The following is a 27,414-nucleotide window of genomic DNA, read 5'->3' on the forward strand; positions in this document are numbered from 1 at the left end:
GACCTCAGAAAGTTTTTCCAAAACCTTAGTCTCCCAGTTTCAGTAAACATCCCTGATTCAGACATAAGCATTTCACAAATTAATATTACTACTGGTAAGTAATCCTTCACTATTTACCATCATAATTTGCTTTCTCTATGTTTAATTTAATTTGGCGGGGTTTTGTGGGGGGTATGTTAAAAATAAGTAGCTGGCTGAAAGATAAATACTTTAGAAGTACTTCATTTCCAAATCTGTCTGGATATATAAAAATGCAAAAGAAATGTATCTTTGTGGTGTGGCTTAAGACACATCAGGGTTAATTAGAGTTTCTAAATCTGTGGTACAAAACTAAACCAGCAGTTCTTAATTGTTTAATCTCAGTACTCCTTTACATTCTTAAAAATTATTGAGGATAGCAAACAGCTTTGGATTGTTGGATTTATTTATTTATTTAAAAATAACAATAATAAACCCCTTATATGTTAACTAATGTTAAACCTAAAACTGAGTTATTCTGAAAACACACATATTTATATCCTAAACTTGCTACCTGAAAAAATCCTAAAAAATATGAGAAAACACAAACGCATATGCCAGTGGTGGCGAACCTATGGCATGGGTGCCAGAGGTGGCACTCAGAGCCCTCTCTGTCGCCCTAGTCCTAGGCCTTCAGCTGGGTTTTATAAAACCTTTTTGCTTTAGGCCTCCGCCGCCATGCGCAAAAAAAAAAAAGGTTCAATCAATCAGTCAATTTCAACTTCTTGCGGGAAAAAAAAAGATCTTGCAACGTTGGAACTGATTGATTGAACTTTTTAGTCCCACCCAGTCTTCTATTACCACTGCAGCCACGCCCACCCAATGGGCCACACCCACCCAATGGGCCACACCCACCCAATGACCATACCCAGCCAATGGCCACACCTACCCAGCACCCGATGATGCATAAATGGGTTTTGGGTTGCAGTTTGGGCACTCGGTCTATCCAACACTCCAGAAGACAGGCTTCAGATACAGAAGGATCTGGACAGACTTGAACACTGGGCACTAACTAACAAAATGAAATTCAATGGTGAAAAAAGCAAGGTTCTACATTTAGGCAAGAAAACCAAATGCACAAGTACAGCATAGGTGGCACCATGCTCAATAGTAGTAACTGTGAGAGGGACCTCGGAGTCCTAGTATACAATCACCTAAATATGAGCCAGCAGTGTGCTGCAGCTGCCAAAAAGGCCAACCCAGTGCTAGGCTGCATTAACAGAGGGACAGAATCAAGATCACGTGAAGTATTAATACCACTCTTCAATGCCTTGGTAAGGCCACACTTGGAATACTGCATCCAGTTTTGGTCACCACGATGTAAAAAAGATTTTGAGACTCTAGAAAGAGTACAGAGAAGAGCAACAAAGATGATTAGGGGACTGGAGGCTAAAACATATAAGGAACGATTGCTAGAATTGGGTATGTCTAGTTTAACGAAGAGAAGGACAAGGGGGGACATGATAGCAGTATTCCAATATCTCAGGGCTGCCATAAAGAAGAGGGAATTAAGCTATTTTCCAAAGCACCTGAAGGCAGGACAAGAAGCAACGGGTGGAAACTAATCAAGGAGAGAAGCAACCTAGAACTAAGGATAAACTTCCTGACAGTGAGAACAATTAATCAGTGGAACAGCCTGCCTCCAGAAGCAGTAAATGCTCCAACACTGGAATTTTTTAAGAAGAGACTGGACAGCCATTTGTCCGAAATGGTGTAGGGTTTCCTGCCTGAGCAGGGGGTTGGACTAGATGACCTCCAAGGTCCCTTCCAACTTTACTATTATTATTATTATCGATCATCGCACAGTCAGCCATATGTTCAGACTGGATTTGGCATTTTGTCTACCTATCGAGTCCTTACCCAGGACCTGGTATAGGCAGATGTGGATGTTTGATGGTATTACAGGTATCGTCGCAGGATGGAAGCAGTTCCTAATAAGGCCGCCTTTTGCAATTGACTAATAGCAAATTTGTCAATGCCAATGGTGTTCAAGTGTGCTCCAGTTGTTTTGGGATTGCACCCAAGGAGCCTATTACTATTGGTACTACCCTTGCTTGCTTTTGCCACAGTCTTTCTATTTCTATTTGTAGGTCTTTGTATTTTGTTATCTTCTCCAGTTCTTTCTCTTCTATTCTGCTATCACCAGGCACTGCCACGTCCACTATCCAGACTTTTTTGTCTTTCTTATCGACAATTGTTAAGTCTGGGGTGGTATGTTGCAGGTGCTTGTCTGTTTGAATTCTGAAGTCCCAGAGCAGTTTAATTTTATCATTTTCTATGACTTTCTCTATTTTAAGATCCCACCAGTTTTTGCTTACAGGCAAATGATATTTTTTGCAGATCTTCTACAATGCACCATTGTTGCTACTTTGTCATGCCGCTGCTTGTGAATCAGTTTGTGCAATCTTCTTGCAACAGCTTACAAGTGGTCCACTGTTTCTTCAGCTTCTGTGACATAGCGCGGCACTTACTGTCGTGCTTGCTGTCTTCTCAATTTTGACTTTGGATGGCATTTTGTCCTAGGCTTGGTCTTGTGCAGCCAGAATAGTCCCGGTCTCTTTCTTAATTTTCCTGCTCTTAGCCATTTCCAGGTTATTATTATCTGCTTTCCCAGTATTTTTTTCATGTATTGGCCATGTAGTGCTTTGTCTTCCCATGCTCTATTCTGTTCTTCATTTGGTCTTTCTTTTAGGCCAGTTTGGTCTCTCCAGTAGTCAGTAAGCCTTCCTGATATACTAATTTCAGTGCATCTTCATCATTGTTCTTCAGATATTCTTCCAAAGCCATTTTTTCTTCTTCAACCATCTGATGTACTTGTAGCATTCCACGCCCACCTATTGCCTTGGTAGATAAAGTCTGTCAATGTCACTGCGTGGATGAAGGGCATGGATTCATTGTCATTATTTTTCTGGTCTTCCTATCCATTGCTTTTAGTTCTGCTTGAGTCCAGTCCACTATTCCAGCTGTGTACTAATGACTGGGATTGCCCAGGTGTTGATTGCCTTTATGGTATTTCTCCATTGAGTTTGGACTTTAAGATCTTCGTCACTCTCTTAATGTATTCACCTCTAATCTTTTTCTTGACTCAGTGTGCTTGAGGTTGTCAGCTTGAAGGATACCCAAGTATTTGTAGTACTCTTCCTCATCCAGACTCTTAATGTTATTTTTGTGGGGCATCTTGATTCCTTCAGTTTTCACTATTTTTCCTTGTTTGATAGTAAGTGTGGCACATTTGTCCAAGCCAAACTCCATTACAATATCTTGGCTATATATACGGACAGTGTTGAGCAGCGATTCTATTTCAGATGATGTTTTTCCATACAGCTTCAGATCATCCATGTAAAGGAGGTGGGATAGTCTGGCAGATGTTTTTGATGTTTGATAGCCATGTCCTGAGTTATTCAGTATTGTTGACAGAGGAAACAGTGCAATAACAAATAGTAATGGTGATAATGAATCTCCTTGAAATATTCCTCTCTTGATATTAACCTCTCCCAGCCTCTCACCATTGATCTGCAACTGTGTTTCCATTGTGCCATCGATCTTTGCACAAATTTTCTGATGTTTCTACTGACTCCTGTTATTTCTAGGCACTTTATTATCCAATCATGTGGCAGAGAGTCAAATGCCTTTTTGTAGTCAATCCATGCCACATTCAGGTTGGTCTTCCTTCTCTTGCAGTTTTCCAAGATCATTTTGTCTATTAGGAGTTGATCTTTTGTTCCTCTGCTATTGGGGCGGTTTCCTTTCTGCTCAGGTGGAAAGAGATTGTTTTCAACTAGATGCTGTTGTACTGCATCAGCTACCACACCAGTTAGTAATTTGAAAGTTGTTGGTAAGCAGGTAATTGGCCTGTAGTTACCTGGTGTTGCCCCTTTTGCTGGATTTTTCATTATTAGGTAGGTTTTCCCAGTTGTTAGCCACTTTTCAATTTCTCCTCCTTGTAGTATATTGTTGAACTGTTGGCAATGAGTGGGTGTATAACAGTTAGATGTTTCAACCAAAACCCATGCAGTTCATCTTCACCTGGTGCTGACCAATTTTTGATTTTCTTTGCTCTTTTTTCTACCATTTTTGTTGTTATTACTAGTTCTTTCATTTCAACTTCTGTTTTATTTGCATCCACCTCTTTTAACCAAGCCGCATCCTTGTTGTATTTCTTTGGGTTATCCCATATCTGCTTCCAGAACTGCACTGTTTCTTCCTTGTCAGGTACTGACTGATTCCTTGCAGTTTCTCCATTGATGGATTGGTAGAAAAGTTTCTGATTGGATTGAAATTGGAGGTTCTGCCTATAGTTTGCAATTCGAGCTTCATATCTACTGATTTTCCTGGCTATAGCTGTTATTTGTTGCTTTATTATTTCCAGTGCTTCCTTGATCTTCCTTGTTTCTAAGTGGTATTTCTTGATAGGTATTCTTTGGTCTTCTTGTTCTTCAGCTTCTTTTCTTTCATCTGTTCAGCTTGCTTGCATGTGATCTTAACTTGCTGATCTTATTTTCTAGTCTAACCTTCCATTTTTCTGGTGCACTGTTTGTTTGTTTTTCTTCTTTGTTGATTTTGCATCCCAGGTATTCTGTTATAACTGCAGCTGTGCTGTACATTAGTTGGTTTGTTTCTTGCAGTGAATTGGTGCTTATACTTGATATTGCAGTATTTGCATCTTTTAATGCTTGTGCTAGCTGTTTCTTTGGAACAAGCTTCAATGCAGGTAGCCTTATTCTGTTGTTTTTGTGCTGTTCTAGATGCTCAGTTATTCTTTGTTTCAATTCTTTTATTTCTTTAGTTAGAGGGTTTTGTTCTTCCTGAGGAAGAGGTGCCTGGTTTTCAAATGAGAACAGTTGTATATCTCTGCTGGATTCCTTCACTGCCAACTCCCCCTGGTTTGCCTCTACATTCTGAATTACTTCTGGTAAGGCTTTGATTTCTTTGCCCTGGGTAAACCTTTGCAGTTCGTCCAATTCTGTTTCTGTGAAATACTTTATTTCGTGTTATAAATCGGCGTTGATCTGCTAGTCTCTGTTCTGTTATTTCTGATTCTGGATGTTGTTCTTTCCAGAACTGGTGCATTCGTTTTAGATATCCTCTTCTTGTTGGACTTGATCTGTAGTAACAGATCATTATTTCTTTGTTTTCCATCACTGTGTATCTGCGACGGGTAAACACCTTTTCTTCCAGTAGTTCTGCAGCTGCTGGCCCTGGTTGCTCAGCCAACAGTCCTGAGTCCTGTAACCCATTTTCACCAGATATCCAGGAACTCCAATATCTAGTGCGGACCTTGTTAACCCGGGCGACGTCCGAGCCGGTATGGCATTCTGAAATTTACGTCTCACCATATTTTTTATGGGAGAGACACTCTTTGTCTGACTCCTCTGATGAGACCTGTCCAGTATGGTTGAACCTCTAGCATAGCTCTCATCTTCCTCAGAGTACACAAGCCCCACAACCACGTCAAGGTAGTGCCTCACTGGGGGATTATTATTATTATTATTATTATTATTATTATTATTATTATCACTGACATATGTTATTATCCATCAGAGTGATGACTTCATCACTTGTCATGTAGTGCCTAAAAACTTTATTGACCCCCTCCCTTGAAAAGATCCCAGAGACCCAGAGTCCACAGACTATACTTTGAGAATTGTTGCTTTAAACAATCATTAAATGTTAGGTGATTTTACCTTTGCTGGCACTCACAATTTTGACAGTCCATGTCCAGGAACCAAGGGAAAGACCATATGTTTAGGAGTAGAGAATTATCCATTCTTTCAAAACAAAACAAAACAAAACAAAACAAAACAAACATATTCTATAAACATTTGCTAATGCCTGACAGCTCTTCTTTTTTTTTCTTTTTTATTATTATTTTAGACCAACAAAACAAAACAAAACACAACAAACATTACACACATACATATATAATATCTTTTTTTTGTTAACAGCAATTTGCAACAGTACTCTTCTATTCTTTACATTTCCCTCCTCTTTCTTCTTTGAAATATTTGCCTGACAGCTCTTCTAATAGGAAAAAAAGGAAGTTTGCTGATAACACAACAGCCTCTATAGTATAGGGTGGCTCTTTGAGGTTCAACCTAATGGAATTAACTGTTCTCATGTTCCAGGAAGTTGTAGGCACATTTTGTTCATTTAGTTCATTTGTCCTTTAATGTCCTAATCAGAGTTTGTAGGGTGAATTTCTTTTGGAAGTCATAAAAGGACTCAGAGCTAAAATGTATTTGGGAGAATTAAGATAGGCAGGAAACACTAAAATATTTATAAAAGAATAGCAATGCTTCTTGCAACAGATAAAATTCTGTAAAACAATCTGATTTATCAAAACAATACAATAATTTATTTTATGTACTTAAACATTTGTCCTCCCTGTTTCTCAACATATTGTTTCAATCCAGTGGAGAAATGTGGACATCAGAGATATCATATCTGTGTTGTAAAATCTGGAGTTTTGCAGTTCTGCAAATAATTCTGCTATTGGTTTACAAATGGTGTAGATTGTTCAAAAAAAATACACAACCTTTCCTTGTTCTAAGAATGACATTTACAATGGAATCTCTACTTGGGAGGGGGGACTGTAGGGAGAGTTAAACTCAGTTTAGTCCTAATGGACAGTCAGTTAAATATAAGACAGTAATGTACTTCAGCTACCAAAAAAGCCAACAGAGTCCTAGGCTGCATTAACAGAGGGATAGAATACAGAACATATGAAGTGTTAGTACTGCTTTACAATGCCTTGGTAAGCTCACACTTGGAATACTGCATCCAGTTTTGGTCATCGTGATATAAAAAAGATGTTGAGACTCTAGAAAGAGTGCAGAGAAGAGCTACAAAGATGATTAGGGGATTGGAGGCTAAAACCAGGAGTTTTTTCTCATAGAACACCCAGAACGGAGTTCCAGCACCTTTTTGGGATGGAACCTTGTAGGGTAGGCAAGGCGGGTTGTATGACGTGTATGAGTTCCAGCACCCTTTTTTTTAACAAAAAAAGCACTGGCTAAAACATATAAAGAACAGTTGCTGGAAGTGTGTATATTTAGTTTAATAAAAAGAAGGACTAGGGGTGAAATGATAGCAGTGTTCCAATATCTAAGGAGCAGTCATAAAGAAGAGGAGGTCAATCTGTTCTCCAAAGCACTTGAAGGCATGATAAGAAGCAATGGATTGAAACTAACCAAGGAGAGAAGCAACCCAGAACTAAGGAGAAATTTCCTGACAGTTAGGACAATTAATCAGTAGAACAACCTGCCTCCGGAAGCTGTGAATGTTTTTAAGAGACTGGACAGCCATTTTTCTGAAATGGTATAGGATTTCCTGCCTGAGCAGGGGGTTGGACTAGGAGAGCTCCAAGGTCCCTTCCAACTCTGTTATTTTGTTATTCAGTTAGGTTGTTGGCCTCTGTGTAAGGGCCTGCCTTAACTAGGTCTCCCAAGAAAGCAGAACTCTTGAAACAGGCATTGTTTCAAAAGGAACTTTTAGTAGGGACTAGTGATAGCAGGGAAAAGAAAGCGAGGTCTGAGGAAAAAACCTTTGCAAGCAGTATATCAGAAGCAATATTCATTACTCCTTCCCCCAGGGTCCCAGGGTCCATTTGAATCTTAGCCAATCCACATGTGGTATATTGGTAACGGGCTCCTATGGCGGGCTCTTCAAGGTCTCTCTCACTTTCGTTTCCCTCTGGCTCCAAGTGTCTCCTAGATAAGGTTGATGTTATTCGGCTGCATTCCTTCTCCTGGTGGAGGGGCAAAGTGGCAAGACAGTGCAAAACATCCCCCAAAGCATCTCCCCTCTCAACAGAATGGCAGGCACCCAAAAATGGTTATAAAAGCATGTGTACGATAGAAAGAGAAATAATCCATTTCTTTGGGGATCTCTGTTAGATTCTTTACTTGCATATATTTATTTATTTGTATACCATCTTTATTATTTTTACAAATAACTCATAGCAGCAAACATATCCAACACAACTTCCTCTTCTTATTTAGACTGCTTTGATAAGAATCACTTTATACCTGAAAAATGAGACAACTGGAAGCCTTTAATCTATCTGTATGAAGGTTTACATTTCTCTTGACATTTGATGCTCTACAAAGTAGTCTGTAGGGTTTGAATGCCACATCCTGAAACCAATAAGATCCAATGTAATGATGTAACTTATTAATCTATTCACACATGAACAGATTAACCACATTTAATGTGTGGTAGAGAAATTGAGTCTAAGAGACCCAACACATTACCTTTGCTACTGCAGATTGGATTATTTTCTGACTTTTCTAGTATTTTTTATTACTGCATGGATCAACCTGTGATGCTAAAAAAGTGACTGTGCATATTATTCAGTTAAAGCTAATCAATATTCCAAGTGCGTTTAGTGTTGAAAAGCCAATGCTCAAAAAAAAAAAAAAGCTTAAACAAACATGGCTATCTGGGGAATTCTGGGAGTTGAAATCCATACATATTCATGTGGCCAAAGTTGAGAAACAGTGGGTTAGGATCTTGGATATTCAACCGTCCAAGTTTGTATATGATTTGACTTATGCATACAGAGTAAACATAATCAATGACATGAATAACATCAACAAGGTACAATGATTTAAGTCTTTTTTCGTTTTTGTTTTATCTTTTCTCACATTAGTGTGCAACTCAGTTGGCACTAATCTTTCTCATTGTTTCTGTGAACCTGATTATGGATGGTCTTCCAAGATCTGTAAAGCATATCCTGACTGCCATAATACTACAACTGCAATGGGAAAGAGCTGCAACTGTATTGCGCAGCTTCCTCCTCAAAAGACCTTTTGTCAACTTCAATCAGAAGGTAAGAGAAGCTGGCAAATGATGATGAATGGTGGCTTATGGGCAACAGCAATTCATTCATGAGAAAATAACTTTTCATAGGTAATCTGCCAAAATGGAAGCTTAAATTATTTTCAATTCAGAAAATTCTGATTGAGTTTTACATTTTACATCATTGCTATTTGCCAATTCTTCACTTTCTGGAATCTGTCAAATGTCATCTAAATAATGTTTGACTTCTAAAATCTATTCAATTAAACAAAATACTTGAATTTCAGATCAGAAATCTGATTCAGATCTTTAACTTCATCCTATGATTTGCAAATTTTGAAAAGCCTCCTGTATTGATTATATTTTTATTCCACTTGGCCTAAATCCCCACTGGGGTGACCATGCACTGTTTGGTGCTTGCTGAGTTCTCTGCTACATCTAATTGTATTGGTTTAGAATATTTTGATTTTGAAAATTGAGTGGGAAGCTAGCATGTAGCAAATCAAAGGATTGCTCTCAAGCATTACGTGTGTTTCTCATGGCTATGCTCCCAACGTAGAAACTGGAGACATTCTTAGAAAATAAGAGGATGGGTGACTACAACCTTCTGGTAAATAGGTCCTTTATGAACAGCCATATCCACCACTGCAACCATTGTGGGGAGAGTGCCTGTGACAGTCTATCAACATTCTAAATATGTCCACTGATCCCCAACATGGCGACCTTAGCTTGGTCTCTCTTGCACACTAGCATATATAATTGGCACTATCGCAAAGTTATCCTTTCACAAAAGAGGTCACTGTCTGTCATTTTCATTGCTCTGTTCTCATCCTCCATATTTATTAGTTATTTTCTATTTAATTTCTCATTTTAAACTTTTGTTATGTTACTGCTCCTACTCTGGTCCCAGGATTTTAATCTCTTGATTGTATGTGTTCCATTTGCCAGATTTCAGATTATTATTCCCATCTCCTCTTCTCCATGTCCTCATGCAAGCTCCAGTAAAAGAATACATAACGAAATTAGTACTAATTTTAAATGAATGGACTATTAAGAAGCATTTAGCCAAGACTGAATTTTATGATTAAATGATGCTTTATTTTCAAATCTTTATTTCAGCTAATAAGATTACTTCTCTTTTTTTTACCACTAATAAGATTACCTCTCTCTCTCTCTCTTTTTATCACAGATATTCCTTCAGTGCTCATAACAAATATGTCTGTCCGACTTGATATACCCTTTAAGAATGCTTTATGGGATTCATCCTCTGCGTTGTTCAAAAAATACAAACACGATCTTGAGAAGGCAGTAAGTCTGAGCTGGTTCTTTAACTAAAACTTGGCCAAGATATTTTAAGACTCTTATTACTTAGCTGAAGAGAATTTCTTTTGAAGGTGTCTAGATATTTGAAGTGATTAAAACAAATGCAAGTCCCATTTTATTAATCTGGATGTCATAAAACCACTAAGCTCAGGGTAGTGCCAATGATGTGGGTTTTTGTAGTCTTTTTAGTACCTCAGCTGTAAACTTTTAACTGAAGCCACCCAAATAAGCTCTCCGTAAGCCTTTCATATGGCACAGTTTTCACTCCATGTCCACTTATAATTTGTTACAAAACATTTTGAAACTGACCTTGGATTATCTTCACTTCTGATGGCTCAGAAAAAGCAGTAAGCCAGTGTGCTCTCTTTCCAGATGACCAATAGGATTAAAAATGTTTATTGAAATAGCCCCTGACCTGCCACAGCTCCTGGAGCAACAAACATTGGTTTTCTCCCACAACACTCTTGGTTGTTGGGTTTTTATTATTGCAAGTGTATACAACTATACTGAAAAGGGTCTCTAGTTGTCTTTGAAGAGTCTCACTCATCCAGGTCACAGTTGTCCCAAAGGTACTTTCCAAAAGGCAACTGGACTTTCTTAGTTTTTTTCCGTGAAAATCAAGGAGCATCTTTTTTTTTTGTAATATATTTTATTGATTTTTAAACATAAATCATTTAATAATTGGTGAAGAGTGTGTTGTCTGGGTTTACATTTGAAAAACAATCACTAACAATTAATTTCTATAATCCATAATCCACACAATGGTTTTAGTTGATTTCCTCTTTTCCCCAAAACATCCTCTTTTGCAAAAATTGAGTTAATACAATTCTTATTGTTTTGATAGATATCAATTAAATATATAATTTTTCCCAATATTCCTAAAAATAACAATCACATCAATATAATATTTCTTTTCTATCCAATCATTCTGGTTGTCTTATCATATAACCTGTTACAGTCCCTTATTTAAATTTGTTTCTCCCCCAAAATTCTAAGTATTCTTACTGGTTAACATTTTCTCAAAAATTAATTACATTTAAAAATTTAAGTCTATTTTTTCCATATAAACCTTTTATATTTGTTAAGAGATAGATAAAACAGTAAAAAAAAGAAAAGAAAGGAGAGCAAGAGTAAAGAAACATAAAAAATAACATACTACTTAAAATATATATCCCTCCTAAGCTAATATATTTGTTTTCAAGATTTCTTATTCTTTTTAACCATAATTAAACATTTAATTTTAATTTTAATCTTTAAATATTCCATTTAATACATCTAGTCATCTAGTCCTTTAACTCTTATTCAAAACATTTTTTATCCATTATAATTTTCTTAAATTCAATCACATTTAAATATCTAAAACATTTCTTTTATCTAAGTCATTTCAACTTTTTTATATTACTCATATCAAGAAATAAAATAAAAAAGGGAAAAAAGCATACTATATTATTTAGAGAATTCATCCCTCTTAGAATGACATATATATTCCAAATCTTTTCTATTTCTTTAACCACATTCAAACAAATGTTTCTTTTTTAAATATTCTCTCTGGTGGGTCCCATCATCTATTTTCTTGATTTCCACTTTAGTCTTTTTCCTTTGCCTAGTATCTTTCTTAATCAATGTATTTTGCTGAGTCAAAAGGTTTTTCCATATGTTCGTTAATGTTACTGTAGATATAAAAAATAAATCAGGAGAAGTGTCTTTGTACGGGGCTTCTGCCTTTCCTTGTTTGTTGAAAATCTTTTTCTTTTTCTTTCTCTCCACTTCTCATATCATTTCCTTTCTCTCCGATGTTCCTGACATCTCTACAGTCCATTTTATCCAATCTGTTTTCTTGTCCTCAGATTTATTTTGTAGTCTTAAGGGATAAGTTGTTTTTTCCAATTCTTGTGAATTTTTTCCCACTAAGATTAAAGTATATTTCCTTGTTTTGTTAAGTTTCATCTTTAAGTCTCTATTCTCAATTTTATATCCATTTATCTGTTTTATCTGCTCCTTCTCTGTTGTTGTTTTCTGGAAATTTTTTAAAAAACTTTATTGGTTTTTTAATTTTTACAAAATGTGATCCACTAGAGAAGGAAATGGCAAACCACTCCAGTATCTTTGCCATGAAAACCCCATGGACAGTACTAAAAGGAAAAAAGATATGACGCTGGAAGATGAGCCCCTCAGGTCGGAAGGTGTCCAATATGCTACTGGGGAAGAGCAGAGGGCTAGTACTAGTAGTGCCAGAAAGAATGAAGCGACTGGGCCAAAGCCGAAAGGACGCTCAGATGTGGATATATCTGGTGGTGAAAGGAAAGTCCGATGCTGTAAAGATTTTTTCTCCATAGGAACCTGGAATGTAAGATCCATGAATCAAGGCAAGCTAGACTTAGTCAAAAAAGAGATGACAAGACTGAACATCGACATCTTAGGAATCAGCGAACTAAAATGGACAGGAATGGGTGAATTTAACTCAGATGACCATCAGGTATACTACTGTGGGCAAGAATCCCTCAGAAGAAATGGAGTAGCCTTGGAGCTTCTGGTACGGGGCGATGGCGATGGCGGCTACTTAGTAGCCATCCAGCTGGGAAGGTGTCAGAATCGCGGAGCACAGCATGTATCAGCTGGCCCGCAGTTCGGAATCCCCTTCCCGGGCAAAGGGAAGGGGTAGAGAACGCAGGAGTAGAGGTAGAACCCCTGAACCCCCTCTGGATTTATTCCTAGAGGGGGTGGAAGGAGTGTTCCCTCGGAGCTCCTGCTGATCTCTGCCTCCCAGCTGCTTTTGCTTCCTTTTGAAGCAAAAGAAACCGCCGCCTCTATCTCCGCGTCTACAGCGTCTTGGTGAGTAATCTCCGAAGCGGACAGAGCGGTTTAAAGGATTTTTTCTTATATATACTTTAGTCTTTTATTTCTTTTTTTTAGTTAGTTTTGATTATCTCTCCTTTGTTCTTTTTCTTGCCGGCATGGAGAGAGGAAAAAAGATGGTGTTTTAAAAGTGCCAGAGTTTTTTTTCTTTTTTTTTTCCTTTTCTCTTTTGTCCTTTTGCTTTTAAAGTTTTGGACTTAAATGACTGCTTTTGACTTTTTTGTTCCTGGTATTGGATTTTTTCTCCTTTTTTCCTTGGATTTTTAAGGATTACAGTGTTTTTGTCCCTTTTTTTTAAAATTCTATTTCCCTCCTCCTCCCTTTTTTTTTTGGGAAGAAGGGAAGAGAGAACTGTGTCATATAAAATGGCTTCAAAAAGACAGCCGCCTTCTACAACATCTAAGGTGGTCTCCTCTCCCATAACTTTAACTGCACAATCACAACAACAACTTAAACATGTACCACCGACCCAGCCACCACCCTCCCCTCCTCTGCCAGGCCCGTCACTACAAGAGATTAAAGGTATAATGGGAGATGTTGTATCTCAAATCAGAGATGAAATGAAGCAACTTGTTACACAGATTAAATCTGAAATTAAGGAAGAGATAAGTGGGATGAAGGTCTCACTGGAAGATAATAACACCATTTTGCGGCAAGATATAGTTGCAGCTGTATCAGGCTTGGCTACGGTGGTGGTGAAGCTGGACTCGAGAGTGGAGGAAGTGGCAGACAAAGTTGATTCTTTTGAGGAGGATATGGAAAGGAAGATGGAGACTTCACAAGAAGACATCCTTATGTTCCAGTATAGACAGATGGAGTATGCCCTGAGGATCAGGGGCCTTAAGGAAGATATGAATCAAGACCTGATGGAGGTGGTGCTTACTGACTTAGCTATTGCTCTGAATATGGATAAAGGAGAATTACGCAGAGAAGTGGAAAAAATCTATAGAGTTAACTCTTGGATTGCCAAGCAGAAGAATTTGCCTAGAGATGTGGTGATTTACTTTACAAAGAAGTCTCTGTGTAATGAAATTATACAAGTTTTTTATAATAAGAGATTCCAGATTGCTGCCCAAGATATCATCATCTTAAAGGAAATCCCATCAAAAATTTTAAGAAGTAGGAAAGATTTTGCTTTTCTAACTAATGAGCTTAAAGCCAGATTGATGCCATTTAGATGGGAGATCCCAATGGGTATTGTTCTGAGCCATGCGGGGATGCGTTATAGATTGAATACGGTTGAAAAAGCCAAGGAGTTCTACAACACGGTCCTGGGTGCAGGCTCAGTTCCACCTGCTCAGAAACTCCTGAGTGGAAAAGAGTTGGAGCAATCTGAAGCATTAGGTCTGGTTTCTGCTGGGATGTTGCAAGCTGAATGGCAACGTCAAACGGAGGTTAAAGACCAGAGAATGACCCGTGCAGCTTATAGACGTAAGGAGAAGGAGCAACGTAAAAGAGAGGCTAAAGAATCTTCTTCCGAAAGTGTTTCATCGCCGGTGGGAGGAGCAAGACCCAAGAGTTCTGCAATACAGGCAGGAATGGCAGATCTCCAGGGAGTCTTCTCCAGGCTCATGGCCAAGGGAGATGGCAAAGTTCCTGACCTGGAATGTTAACGGATTGAATTCCCCACAGAAAAGAAAGAAAATTTTTTACTATTTGAAGCAACATAACAATGATGTTATTTGCCTACAGGAAACTCATATTTTACTTAAAGATCAGAAATACTTAGTTAATGCCCATCTGGGATCTCATTTTGTATCTTCTGCGCCTGGGAAAAAGGGGGGAGTGGTTATCTATGTGAAGCAAAATCTATCAGCTTGTCTGGTAGAATCAGATCCCCAAGGAAGATATGTGATGATTGAACTTGGTTTATATGGTAAGAAAATACTTATAGTGGGACTTTATGCACCAAATCAGCAACAGGAACAATTTTATAGATTGTTACATCAAAAAATAACTTTGCTGGACTATAGATCCGTGGTATTAATGGGTGATTGGAATGGCGTCTTAGATATACAAAGGGATAAGAAAGGTTCTTCTCTTTTTAAACAGGCAAAATTACCTAAAGCTTTTTTTGATATGAAGGAGGATTGGGAACTAAGGGACTATTGGCGGGAATGTAATCAAGAGGAGAGAGACTTTACTTTCTTCTCAGATAGACACCAATCCTTCTCAAGAATTGACTTTTTTTTTATTACAACGGACTTATACAATAGAGTAAAGAACGTAAAGATTTTTCCTAGGTCGTTGACGGATCACAGTCCAGTCTGGATGGAGCTGACTCAAGAAAAAGAGGAGAGAAGATCCTGGAGGATGAATGAAAACTTATTTAGACAAGAAAAGAATATTCAAAAGCTAAAGGAGTCTTTAAAGGATTATTTTGCTTTAAATATGCATAAGGGGACTTCAATGTCAATGGTATGGGATGCAGGTAAAGCATTTATGCGTGGGATCTTGATAAAAATGAATAATTCTCATAAGCGAAGGCAGACTCAAAAACATAAAGAATTGGAGGATGAAATTAAGTTAAAAGAAAAGTCTTTGATTTTAAATCCTTCAGATGAAAATATTAAAGAATCGGTAAAGTTGTTAAGAGCACAATTTAATATGCTGCTGGCGGATCAAGCTGCAACTAACTTATTGTTTATGAAACAAAACACATTTTGTAATGCCAATAAACCAGGGAGATGGTTGGCCTATCAATTAAGAAAGAAGCAGAGACAGAGGATAATAGATAAAATAAATTATAAGGGCAAATTAGTCTTTCAGAAGGAATTGATTAAGAAATCTTTTTTAGATTACTATCAAAAATTATACAAATTTACTAATGTGCAAATGTTAGATATAAATAAATATTTAAGTGAGGTTAGTTTTCCCAAATTGACAGAGGATCAGAAACATGAAATTAATGGCTTAATTACTAAAGAGGAAATTGCGACAGCAATTAAACAATTGAAACTAGGGAAAGCACCGGGTACGGATGGGTTGACAGCTGTTTACTATAAAGTTTTAATGGAGGAGATGATCCAACCACTAGGTGATCTTTTCAATGATATTTTACAGGGCTCAGAGATTCCTCCTTCATGGCGTAGTGCTTTTATTTCTTTGATTCCAAAAGAGGATCAAGATCTTACTTTACCAAATAATTATAGACCTATATCTCTTTTAAATGTGGACTATAAGATATTTGTAAAAATCTTAGTAAATAGGTTTATGAGGGTTGTGCATCATCTTGTGCATAAAGATCAATCTGGGTTTATAACTATTAGAATATTTAGACAAGAATAACCAAGTCCCTGCAGGGCTGATATTTTTAGATGCTGAAAAAGCCTTTGATCAATTGAATTGGCATTTTATGTTAAGAGTAATTGAAAAGATGAATTTTGGTGAAAAGATATTACAAGCTCTTACGGTAATATATCAAAAACAAACGGCACAACTTATTGTTAATGGAGGTTTGTCAGAGGTATTTACAATAGAAAAAGGTACTAGGCAGGGATGTCCACTATCACCGTTGTTGTTTGTCTTAACATTGGAAATATTGTTGATCAAAATTCGAGAGTCGCAGGAAATTAAAGGAGTAGAAGTTAATAAAAAAGAATATAAGTTAAGAGCCTTTGCAGATGACTTGGTGGTTACCTTGTCGCAACCTATTAGTTCTGCAGTAAAGTTATTACAGTTAATTTATCAATATGGTTTGGTTTCGGGTTTTAGGATTAATGTTAACAAGACTAAAATCCTACCTAAAAATATGACTATTCAGGAGAAGCAGACTTTGGCTAACTTGACGGGTTTTGAAATTGTTAATAAGGTAAAATATTTGGGGGTGATGCTATCTGTTTCTAATGCAAAATTATTTAAAAATAATTATGACAGGTTGTGGGTTAGTGTACAGAAAGACTTGAAGAATTGGGAGAAGTTGCAACTATCTCTCATGGGAAGAATTGCAGTGATAAAAATGAATATTCTACCCAAGTTTCTTTTTTTGTTTCAAATGCTACCGATTTTGAAGAATGAGACTAATCTAAGTGAATGGCAGAAGGGTGTTAATAAATTTATTTGGGCAGGGAAAAAGCCAAGGGTTAAGTTTAAAATTATGCAAGACTTCCGTGAGAGAGGTGGACTCAAGGTACCGAATTTGAAATTATATTATGATGCGGTGGTTTTAACACTAATTAGTGACTGGGTAAATTTGACGAATCTCGAGATACTCCATCTAGAGGGATGGGACTTACTTTATGGGTGGCATGCCTACTTAATATTTAATAAAAAAGTGGATTGGGCTTTTAAATCTCACATTATAAGAATTTCTTTACTTAGGATTTGGAGAAAATATTATAAAAGTGATTTTAAAGTACCATTATGGGCTATACCCTGGCATGCGATAGAGGGAATAAAAAGAGGTGTTAAAATGGACATGGTGTCTTATAGACAGCTACTCAGATGGGATGGACAAAATTGGCAATTAAAATTACGGGAGGAGCTAGCACAAGAAAATATTATTTATTCTTGGTTTCAATATAGGCAATTAGCAGATAGATGGAAGGTGGATTGTAAGGTGGGCTTTCTTAGAGAAGATGAAAATCTTATTAAGCAAGTGAAGGATCAAAGACAAGCCCATATTAAGAGAATTTATGGGGTGCTAGTTGAATTGGACTCAGAAACGGAATTAATTAAAGATTGTATGATTAGATGGGCCCAAAACTTTGGTGAATCAGTCCCATTGGATACATGGGAAACCATTTGGGTAAGAAATGTCAAATTTACACAGGCACAGAATTTAAGGGAGAATTTTTATAAAATGTTTTATAGATGGCACCTTGACCCACAAAAAATGTCTTTCATGTACCCGGACTTACAGCCTAAATGTTGGAGATGTGGTTGCTTGGATGCCACCTATTATCATATTTGGTGGTCGTGCAGAGAGATAAAAGCATTTTGGATTAAGATATGGTGGAATATTCAGAGAATTTTCAGAAGGAGGGTAAAATTTACTCCGCAGTTATTTTTGTTGGGTATAATTACTGATTGTGATACAAAGGAGGTTATATTGATGTTAAATTTGATTACAGCCGCAAGGCTGTTAGTAGGACAATATTGGAAGAAGGAATCCTTGCCTACACTGCAGGAATGGTTTTTCAAAGTGTCTTATCTGGCGGAAATGGCAAAGATTTCGGCTTTTTTAAAGGAACAAACGCAAGAGAAATTTCTTGCTGTTTGGGATAAATGGATAGAATTTATACAATTTAAATTGGATATTAAAAAATATCATATTGCTTTTTCATAATTTTTATTTTTATATATATATATATATTTCAGTCTTAATTTTTTTTTCTTTTTTATATATAATTTTTTTTAATTCCTTTTTAATTAAGCCTATATTCTGCTCTGGGAAGCTCGGGGGGGGGAAGGGGGGTGTTTTTGGGGGGGATGGGGAAGGGGATGTTATGTTTAGTTTTTTGTATATGTTGTTTTTTGTTTTTGAATCGTATTTTTTTTCTGTTTTTTTGTAAAATTTATAAAAATTTTCAATAAAAAAAAAATTAAAAAAAAAAGAAAAGAAATGGAGTAGCCTTCATAGTCAATAAAAGAATAGGAAAAGCAATACTGGGATACAATCCTCAAAATGACAGAATGATCTCAAGTCGAATCCAAGGCAAACCATTCAATATCACAGTAGTCCAAATCTATGCCCCAACCACTGGTGCTGAAGAGGATGAAATTGACCGGTTCTATGAAGCCCTACAGCACCTTATAGAATTAACACCAAAAAATGATGTCCTTATCATCATGGGGGATTGGAATGCTAAGGTAGGAAGCCAAAAGATAACCGGAATAACAGGCAAGTTTGGCCTTGGAGTACAAAATGAAGCAGGGCACAGGCTAATAGAATTTTGTCAAGAGAATACGATGGTCATAACAAACACTCTTTTCCAACAACCCAAGAGACGGCTCTACACATGGACATCACCAGATGGTCAACATAGAAATCAGATTGACTATGTGCTCTGCAGCCAAAGATGGAGAAGCTCTATACAGTCAGTAAAAACAAGACCAGGAGCTGACTGTGGCTCAGATCATGAGCTTCTCATTGCAAAATTTAGGCTTAAATTGAAAAAAGTAGGGAAAAGCATTAGGCCACTCAGGTATGAATTAAATCATATTCCTGATGAATATACAGTAGAGGTGACAAATAGATTTAAGGAACTGGATCTGATAGACAGAGTGCCTGAAGAACTATGGATGGAAGTTCGCAACATTGTACAAGAGGTAGCAACTAAAACCATCCCAAAGAAAAAGAAATGCAAGAAAGCAAAATGGCTGTCTGAGGAAGCTTTGCAAATAGCTGAGGAAAGAAGGGAAGCGAAAGGCAAAGGAGAAAGAGAAAGATACACCCAATTGAATGCAGAATTCCAGAGAGTAGCTAGAAGAGATAAGAATGCCTTCTTAAATGAACAGTGCAAAGAAATAGAAGAAAACAACAGAATAGGGAGGACCAGAGATCTCTTCAAGAAAATTGGAGATATGAAGGGAACGTTTCATGCAAAGATGGGCATGATAAAGGACCAAAATGGCAGAGACCTAACAGAGGCAGAAGAGATTAAGAAGAGATGGCAAAACTACACAGAAGAACTATACAAGAATGAGCTTAACATCCCAGATAACCACAATGAGATGGTCACTGACCTCGAACCAGACATCCTAGAATGTGAAGTGAAATGGGCCTTAGAAAATCTGAGCAACAACAAAGCTAGTGGAGGTGACAGTATTCCAGCTGAGCTATTCAAAATCTTAAAAGACGATGCAGTAAAAGTGCTACACTCAATTTGCCAGCAAATTTGGAAAACTCAACAGTGGCCACAGGATTGGAAAAGGTCAGTTTACATTCCAATTCCAAAGAAAGGCAATGCCAAAGAATGTTCAAACTATCGCACCATTGCACTCATTTCACATGCTAGTAAAGTTATGCTTAAAATCCTACAAGCTAGACTCCAGCAGTATGTGGATCGAGAACTACCAGAAGTACAGGCAGGATTTCGAAGAGGCAGAGGAACTAGAGATCAAATTGCCAACATACGCTGGATCATGGAGAAAGCTAGGGAGTTCCAGAAAAACATCTACTTCTGCTTCATTGACTATGCAAAAGCCTTTGATTGTGTGGATCACAACAAATTGTGGCAAGTTCTTAAAGAGATGGGAGTACCAGACCATCTCATTTGTCTCTTGAGAAACCTATATGCGGGTCAAGAAGCAACAGTGAGAACCGAACACGGAACCACTGATTGGTTCAAAATTGGAAAAGGAGTCCGGCAAGGCTGTATACTGTCGCCCTGCCTATTTAACTTATATGCAGAGCACATCATGAGAAAGGCAGGGCTAGATGAATCAAAAGTTGGAATTAAGATTGCCGGGAGAAATATCAACAACCTAAGATATGCAGATGATACCACTCTAATGGCAGAAAGTGAAGAGGAACTAAAGAGCCTCTTGATGCGGGTGAAGAAGGAGAGTGCAAAAGTTGGCTTGAAACTCAACATTAAGAAAACCAAAATCATGGCATCCGGCCCTCTCAATTCCTGGCAAATAGATGGGGAAGAAATGGAGGTAGTGACAGATTTTATTTTTCTGGGCTCCAAGATCACCTCAGATGGGGACTGCAGCCAAGAAATTAAAAGACGCTTGCTCCTGGGGAGGAAAGCTATGGCAAATCTAGACAGCATTCTAAAAAGCAGAGACATCACCCTGCCAACAAAAGTGCGTATAGTCCAGGCCATGGTTTTCCCAGTTGCAATGTATGGCTGTGAAAGTTGGACCATAAGAAAGGCTGAGCGCAAAGAATTGAGGCCTTTGAACTATGGTGCTGGAGAAGACTCCTGCGAGTCCCTTGGACTGCAAGGCGTTCAAACCAGTCAGTCCTAGAAGAGATCAACCCCGACTGCTCTTTAGAAGGCCAGATCCTGAAGTTGAAACTCAAATACTTTGGCCACCTAATGAGAAGGAAGGACTCACTGGAGAAGAGCCTAATGCTGGGAAAGATTGAGGGCAATAGAAGAAGGGGACGACAGAGAATGAGATGGCTGGATGGAGTCACTGAAGCAGTAGGTGTGAATTTAAATGGACTCCAGAAGATGGTAGAGGACAGGAAGACCTGGAGAAACGTTGTCCATGGGGTCATGATGGGTCGGACACGACTTCGCAATTAACAACAACAACAACAATGTTTACATCACAGTGCTTAAGAAACAACGTGGTGATGGGTGTATCAATTATCCAAAAGCAAAACCATACATATATAACTCAGGTTAGTTCATTAAAAGTTCCCTCTCTATTTCCCTCATATAATATTTTATATTCAAATTAATACATTTCTAAATAGAGTTCAATCAATCAAATCAGTCATCAATCATATTTCAGTTATAAAAATCCAAGTCCTGTTTTTAAACTTTACTAATTTACAATTACCATATTCCAATTTGCCTTAAATAAACATATTATTATTATTATTGAAAAGTTTTATACAAGTTTTTAACAATATCCCCCCCTAAAATAACCCCCTCCCTCCCTTCCCCCCCTCACTTCCCATAGCTGGTTACAGGGTTACAAATAAACAAACAAATTCTAAATAAACTTATCCAACTATACAAATAACAAAATCAATAATATACTTTAACTCGAATACAAAATAAATTTAAGCAAATAAAATATATAAAAAACAAAAAAAACCAAAAATAACAATATAAGCAATTCCAAATTAAAAAACTAAAAATTATTCATAATCTAAATAATACTTTTTAATCCCATATCAACTATATTTACTCTACATGTAATTTATCCATCTTCTCCATGCTGAGGTGTATATTTCTTTTAAACAACCATTCATCCATAATAAACACAAAATTTTCCTTCCAATATAACCCAACCAACAAACTTACATTCGATAAACTTGGCTATTTGCTTTTTTCCCCACCCTTACGTAAATCTATTAATACCCTCCTGCTTAAGAAGTTTCAACAAACCATTCATCTTAATCACTAAAATTCTCACCAACAGAGATCATTAGAATTTCTTTTACACATTTACCCATAATATCTCATAATTATTTTTATACACTTTAAATTAAAAATTTTATAATATATATACTCCCAAATATTTAAACTTTTCCACTAAATCGTCATCTTCTATTATTCTTTTTCTTTACATCTACATACTACACAAATCATTCACTATTCCTTTAAAACATACTATTTATTGTTCTTTTTCTTTACTTCTACATCAGTGGTTCTCAACCTTTTTAATGCCGCGACCCCCAACCGGTCGTAAGTCGAGGACTACTCAACCGGTCGTAAGTCGAGGACTACTCAACTGGTGCAGCACCGTTTGCAGAATGGGACTTTTGGCGGGCTCAGCAGGGCAGAGACAGCCTGGACAATTCCTATTGGCTTTTGAAAGCCAATAGAATTAGACTCTATTCAAGAGAGTCTATTCTATTGGCTTTCAAAAGCCAATGGAATAAAAGGGAGTAGCACAGCTAAGGAAAAGAGGAAAAAAATGGTGGACTGCGTTGTTTGGTGACTCCCGTGAAATGGTCGTTCGACCCCAAATGGGGTCCCGACCCACAGGTTGAGAACCACTGTTCTACATATTACACAAATCATTCAGTATTCCTTTAAAACATCTTCTATCTCAAAAAGCTACTACAAAAGTTCATCATTTCCTTTTCTTTATTCCAACATCCGCCTTCTGCTGTTCTTTTACTTTATGTCTATAGGCTGCACGAGTCATTCTCAGTTTCTTTAAAAAATCTTCTGTCACAAGAGACTGCTGCAGAGGTTCAGCCTGTATGTCTCCTACATCCAATAACATAGCACCTTCAACCGGCTGCCCTTCCGACTTTTCTTCTGTAATCTCAGGTCATAAAGATGATGGAGAGCCCGCCTTCAAAACAGAAGTGTAAAAATCTTTCGCCTTTGAAATTGTGTTAAGTCTATGATATATCCCCGCATAACTCACCACTATTCCAGCCGATATCTCCCATCTGAACCGGACCTGTCATTTTTTGAGCTCATCAGCCAAAAAAGCAAAATCCTTTCTTTTTCTAAGAATTTTTGAAGGTATTTCTTTTAAAATTATAACATCTTGAGTTGTAATTTGAAATCTCTGCTTATAAAAAGCCTGTAAAATTTCATTACGAAGTGATCTTCTAGAAAAATAAATAACCACGTCTCGTGGCAAATTCCTCTGCCCCGCAACCCTAAAAACTTTTTCCGTCTTTCTCAGTATTTCTTCAGGCTCAGCCCCCCAAATGAAAGCTATATCTTTAATCACCATTTGTCTCAAATCTTCTTGCGTGTTTTCCTTCATTCCCCTTATTCTTAAAGCAAATTCCATGTCTCTATATTGTAACATTGTAATTTCATCCAGTATTATTTCCGCCTTATTTTTTACTTTATCAATTCGATCTTCCAGTTTTTCAAAATTTTCCACAACATCATCAATATGATCATCCAGTCGATCTATATGACCAATAAACTTTTGAAATGCAGACGCAATATCCTCTCTCAGTTCCCTAATTTTATTTTCAAGAAATTCCTCCATCTCTTCTTTAATCTGTCTTGCCTTATTTCCCAAGGCCTCCTGTAAATCTTTAAGTATAGATGCTGGTAACAATGGAGAAGGTGGTGGTAACTTAAACTTAACTTGCTGAGCTGTCTGCATTACCAGGAAGATTGAGGCTTTAGAAACAATAGAAGCTCCAAGATGCTTTGAAGCCATTTTATTTTTAAGACCACTTGTTAAAAAGTCTGCTAAAATCTTATAAAATCAACAAATACCAAAAAAGGGGGAGGAAAAAAGACAAAAGCCCCCTTAAAAGAAAAAAGAAGATTCTTGCATTTTATATAAATACAAAATCTATTACATTGTTTCAAATAGAAGTTCCGGTCCTTTCACTCAAAGAATCAACATCTCAGTGCCATTTTTCACCACTCTTAATTGAAATAAAAAGGGAAAAGATAAATTCTTTTCCAGAGCTAAAGTCTCGAAATAATCATCATTTTAATCTCTCCTGGTCAGCTCTGTCTCCTTTAAATTTTACTCACAAATTCATTTTAAACGCAGATGTGGAAGCAGCGTCTAGCTTTGCCCTGGATAAAAATCAGGACAAAGGCATCCTGGAATGTGGAGGACACCTCAGACTCTGTGGGAGCTCTCACCCTCCGACCACCAAAAAGAAAGCTTTGGGGTCTCGGGGAGCTCTACCACTATCTGAGGAAAGCTCATCTCCTCTCCTTCGCCCGGGGAGAGAGGTTCCAAGCCGCGAGACAGCTGTTGCTCGCTGTCTCAGCTGGCTTTGACACATCCCAGGGCGGACGGCTGAAAAAAGCCGCCATTGGCATGGCTGTCTCCACCGGAAGTCCAAATAAACATATTATTAACACTTCCGGTATCCCTCATTTCCCTTTTCCCTAACATAATAATTCTATCTAAAATAAATATATTGTTCCAACAATAACATTCTTATATTTTCCACATATAATCTATTTCTTAATTTAATAAATCATTTATTAATACCATTTCTTTTCGTATCACATATCCCTCTTTTTCTCCTTCTATTACAAAATAATTGTCTTACTTCAAATAAAAATATCAGTCCAAAGGATACATTTCTATCTATTTTAAATGTATATTCTATCAATCAATCTATATCTATAAAAAGTCTTTTTAACCCATTAGATAAAATTTACCCCTCCAAATAATTATCATATATAATACAAAATATTATTACAAAATATCCTTTTACAGAATTCACATACTCCATAGTTATTAAATCAGTCAAAATCTCTAAAGCCTTTTTAACCCATTAGATGAAATTTTGAAACACATTTTTAAATCTAACTCTAGCTTTCTTTCTGTGCCAAATCGGTTTCCATAATAAAGCTTCTATGTCATCAAACCTCAATATTTGAATAGAAGTATTTCTCGACATTTCAGACTGATCTAAGTTCTCTTCCTTTCTTCCAGTGTCATCTGAATCGTATAATCAGTTTTATTCCATGTTATAATTACTAGTTGATTGTCCACATTATCACAATTTTCAGTGACTTGTGTCTGGATGTCAGCCTCTGTTGTTTTAACAATTCAGGTAACTCAGTTAAAGTTATTCTTTGATCATCAAAATTCTCCATGGATTGCATATGGGGTTGTGTAAAATTGATTTGCTCAATAGTTTTCATGATTTCTCCCAGTGTAAGTTCATAGTTGTGTTGTAGGTGTAATTCCTCCATCTCTTTAGGTTGTATATGTTGTTGAGTGGAGGCCTCTTTGGGGTTACTCTGTTCCTCCTCTATTGTTCTTTGGCATATAGTTTGATCCATTAAAATTTGAGAATCCATTTGTGGTTCTGAGATATCATCTTTAATTTTTCTCCAAAATTTCATATATGCCGTAGCTTCTAAGATTTTTTCCAGTATAAGTTCATAATCAAGCTGTGGGTAGGATTCCTCCATTTCAGTGGTGAAATAGTCTTTTAATCTTTTAGTGGAGACTGTATTTAGTAAAAGTCAACAAATATCCACCTCCAAAATTTCTAGTAGGCAAATTCACCACCCAGCTGTTCCAAGTTCTTTATCTTTTCCCTTTTATTATCATTTGAAGGTCAAATCCATTTTCAAGTAGCAAAAGGAAATAAAATTGCAATGACAATTTTCACCACAAGATGTCCTCAGTGAACTGTAAAATCTTTTTTCCAAGTTAATAAAATTTTGTCTCATTAGAAAAATAGAAAAAGAAAAACAGATATCTCCAACATAATAAATAGAGTAATAATAATGTTCTATGATAGAAATTTTTTTTCAGGACCCCTAGGTATCCAAAAAATTAAATAGTCAATAAAAAATAACTATTTTATTTCTTTTGTCAAGCTCTTTTTCCCAAGTACACAAACACCGCTCTCTTAAAACAGGGAAGTCGTTCAAAGGCTTTTTAAAGGAAAGTAATTAGGGCAAAGAGAGGGAAGGAAGGGTCTCACCCGGATTCACCATAGTGGTTCTTTATGCTTAGCTGTTCTTCTGACTTTCGGCTGGTGTGGCTGGGTGATCAGCCATTTTACTGGCCGATATTCTTCTCCGTCAGCCCTACAGAGCTAGCTCGGACTGCAGAAGGAGCTGCCGCACTTCTACAGTCGGACAAGAGCCTCCTCAATGGTGGTCACCCCTCCAGTGTGACTTTTTCGACCCGATAGGGGTCTACCAGTGGAGGGAAAGCAGCCAGCGAATAGACGAGTCTCTCCATGCGACTGAGTGCACCGCCATCTGGAACCGGAAGTCATTTTCTGGGAATTTTTTTGTTGTAGAGTTAACTTGGAAATAAATTGGTTTATATTTTCAAAGTTATTTTGGATTTCTTTGTGGTTTAAAAACATTGTTGTTTGAATTAGTTGCAGTATACTATATATCTCCTCCTGTTGAGTATTTGTTTTCTTGATAGGTTCTTTCTACATGTCTCTGATCCATGATGGCCAAGAATTTGAGTTTTTCTCTTCTTTTCTTTTCTCTGCAAATAGCTTTAGAGTCCTGGTTAAACAGATATTTGTAATCCAAATAGTTCAAAAAAGATTTTTTTTCCTGAAATTTATAATTCTCTTTGTCTACAACTCAGATTATTGTCTTTTTTTGTCACAGCTGTTCTTTGTTGTTAAAGCTTTGAAAGTCACAAACACAGATTAGCTTTTCCCAGGTTTTGCCAAGTCTTATATTAAAGCCATAGCTGTCATAGTCTTCATCCACCACTAGGTGTCAGCATCTATTTGTTTTTCAATTTCCAAAATGAACGATTATCTTTAGAATGAGAGTCTTAACCATTCAACAATTTTAAATTTATCCAGATTTAAGTTTTAAATTTCAGGTTTTATATTTATTTCACTTCCATATATTTTGATCCTCCATAAAAAGATTAATTCGCCGCTTCCGTTAGTATAAGGGTGGGGCGGAAATCCCCCTCCTTCCTTTTCAGAGGTATTTTGCTTCTTGGGGATCTTTTCCAGAAAATTAAATATAAAAGAGAAAAGAGAAGATCGAATTCTTCACCCAGTTTCAAGCATGCTGTTCAGGGTTGTGCTGGTTAGTACTTTTGGACTTCAGTTGCAAGTAACTTGGGCTGGTCGATGAAGTATGGCCAGCTTTTCTCCTGTCAGGTTAAAAGGCTTTTCCCAAGTTGAATGGAATGACCACAGTCATTTCAGAATCACCGGGGCACCCTTCTTTCTTCGCCATCTCTCCAGGGTAACTTAGACCCATTTAAGGTCCCCTGGCAGGGCGAAATTAGCCACTGGGATGTGGAAAATCCACAAGCCCATGACCGGTCACTACCACGCAAAACTGGAAGTTCTAAAATCAAGGAGCATCTTGAATGAGAAATGAA

The 27,414-nt window shown here is 37.1% G+C and overlaps 1 protein-coding gene across 1 annotated transcript; it reads left to right on the forward strand.

Moving 5' to 3' along the window:
* Window positions 1–25,559, forward strand: LOC120300369 (adhesion G protein-coupled receptor F5-like). The gene is made up of 4 exons (XM_039326302.1): window positions 1–94; window positions 8,669–8,848; window positions 10,007–10,125; window positions 25,018–25,559. Exons 2-4 carry the CDS (start codon window positions 8,779–8,781, stop codon window positions 25,063–25,065), a joined length of 237 nt encoding a protein of 78 aa, XP_039182236.1. The 5' UTR covers window positions 1–94; window positions 8,669–8,778; the 3' UTR covers window positions 25,066–25,559.
* The last annotated feature ends 1,855 nt before the right edge of the window (window positions 25,560–27,414 follow it).

This window comes from Crotalus tigris, unplaced genomic scaffold (genome assembly GCF_016545835.1).
Source record: "Crotalus tigris isolate CLP2741 ecotype Arizona unplaced genomic scaffold, ASM1654583v1 scf7180000024340.7048381, whole genome shotgun sequence".
Taxonomy (NCBI): domain Eukaryota; kingdom Metazoa; phylum Chordata; class Lepidosauria; order Squamata; family Viperidae; genus Crotalus; species Crotalus tigris.

What these genes read in the sequence shown, in the direction of transcription:
- LOC120300369 (XM_039326302.1), top strand. Translation starts at nt 8,779, where the DNA reads ATGGGAAAGAGCTGCAACTGTATTGCGCAGCTTCCTCCTCAAAAGACC. An exon ending in TTGTCAACTTCAATCAGAAG is followed by an intron (nt 8,849 to 10,006) that starts GTAAGAGAAGCT and finishes TTTTTATCACAG; the next exon opens with ATATTCCTTCAGTGCTCATA. An exon ending in AACACGATCTTGAGAAGGCA is followed by an intron (nt 10,126 to 25,017) that starts GTAAGTCTGAGC and finishes CCTTTCTTCCAG; the next exon opens with TGTCATCTGAATCGTATAAT.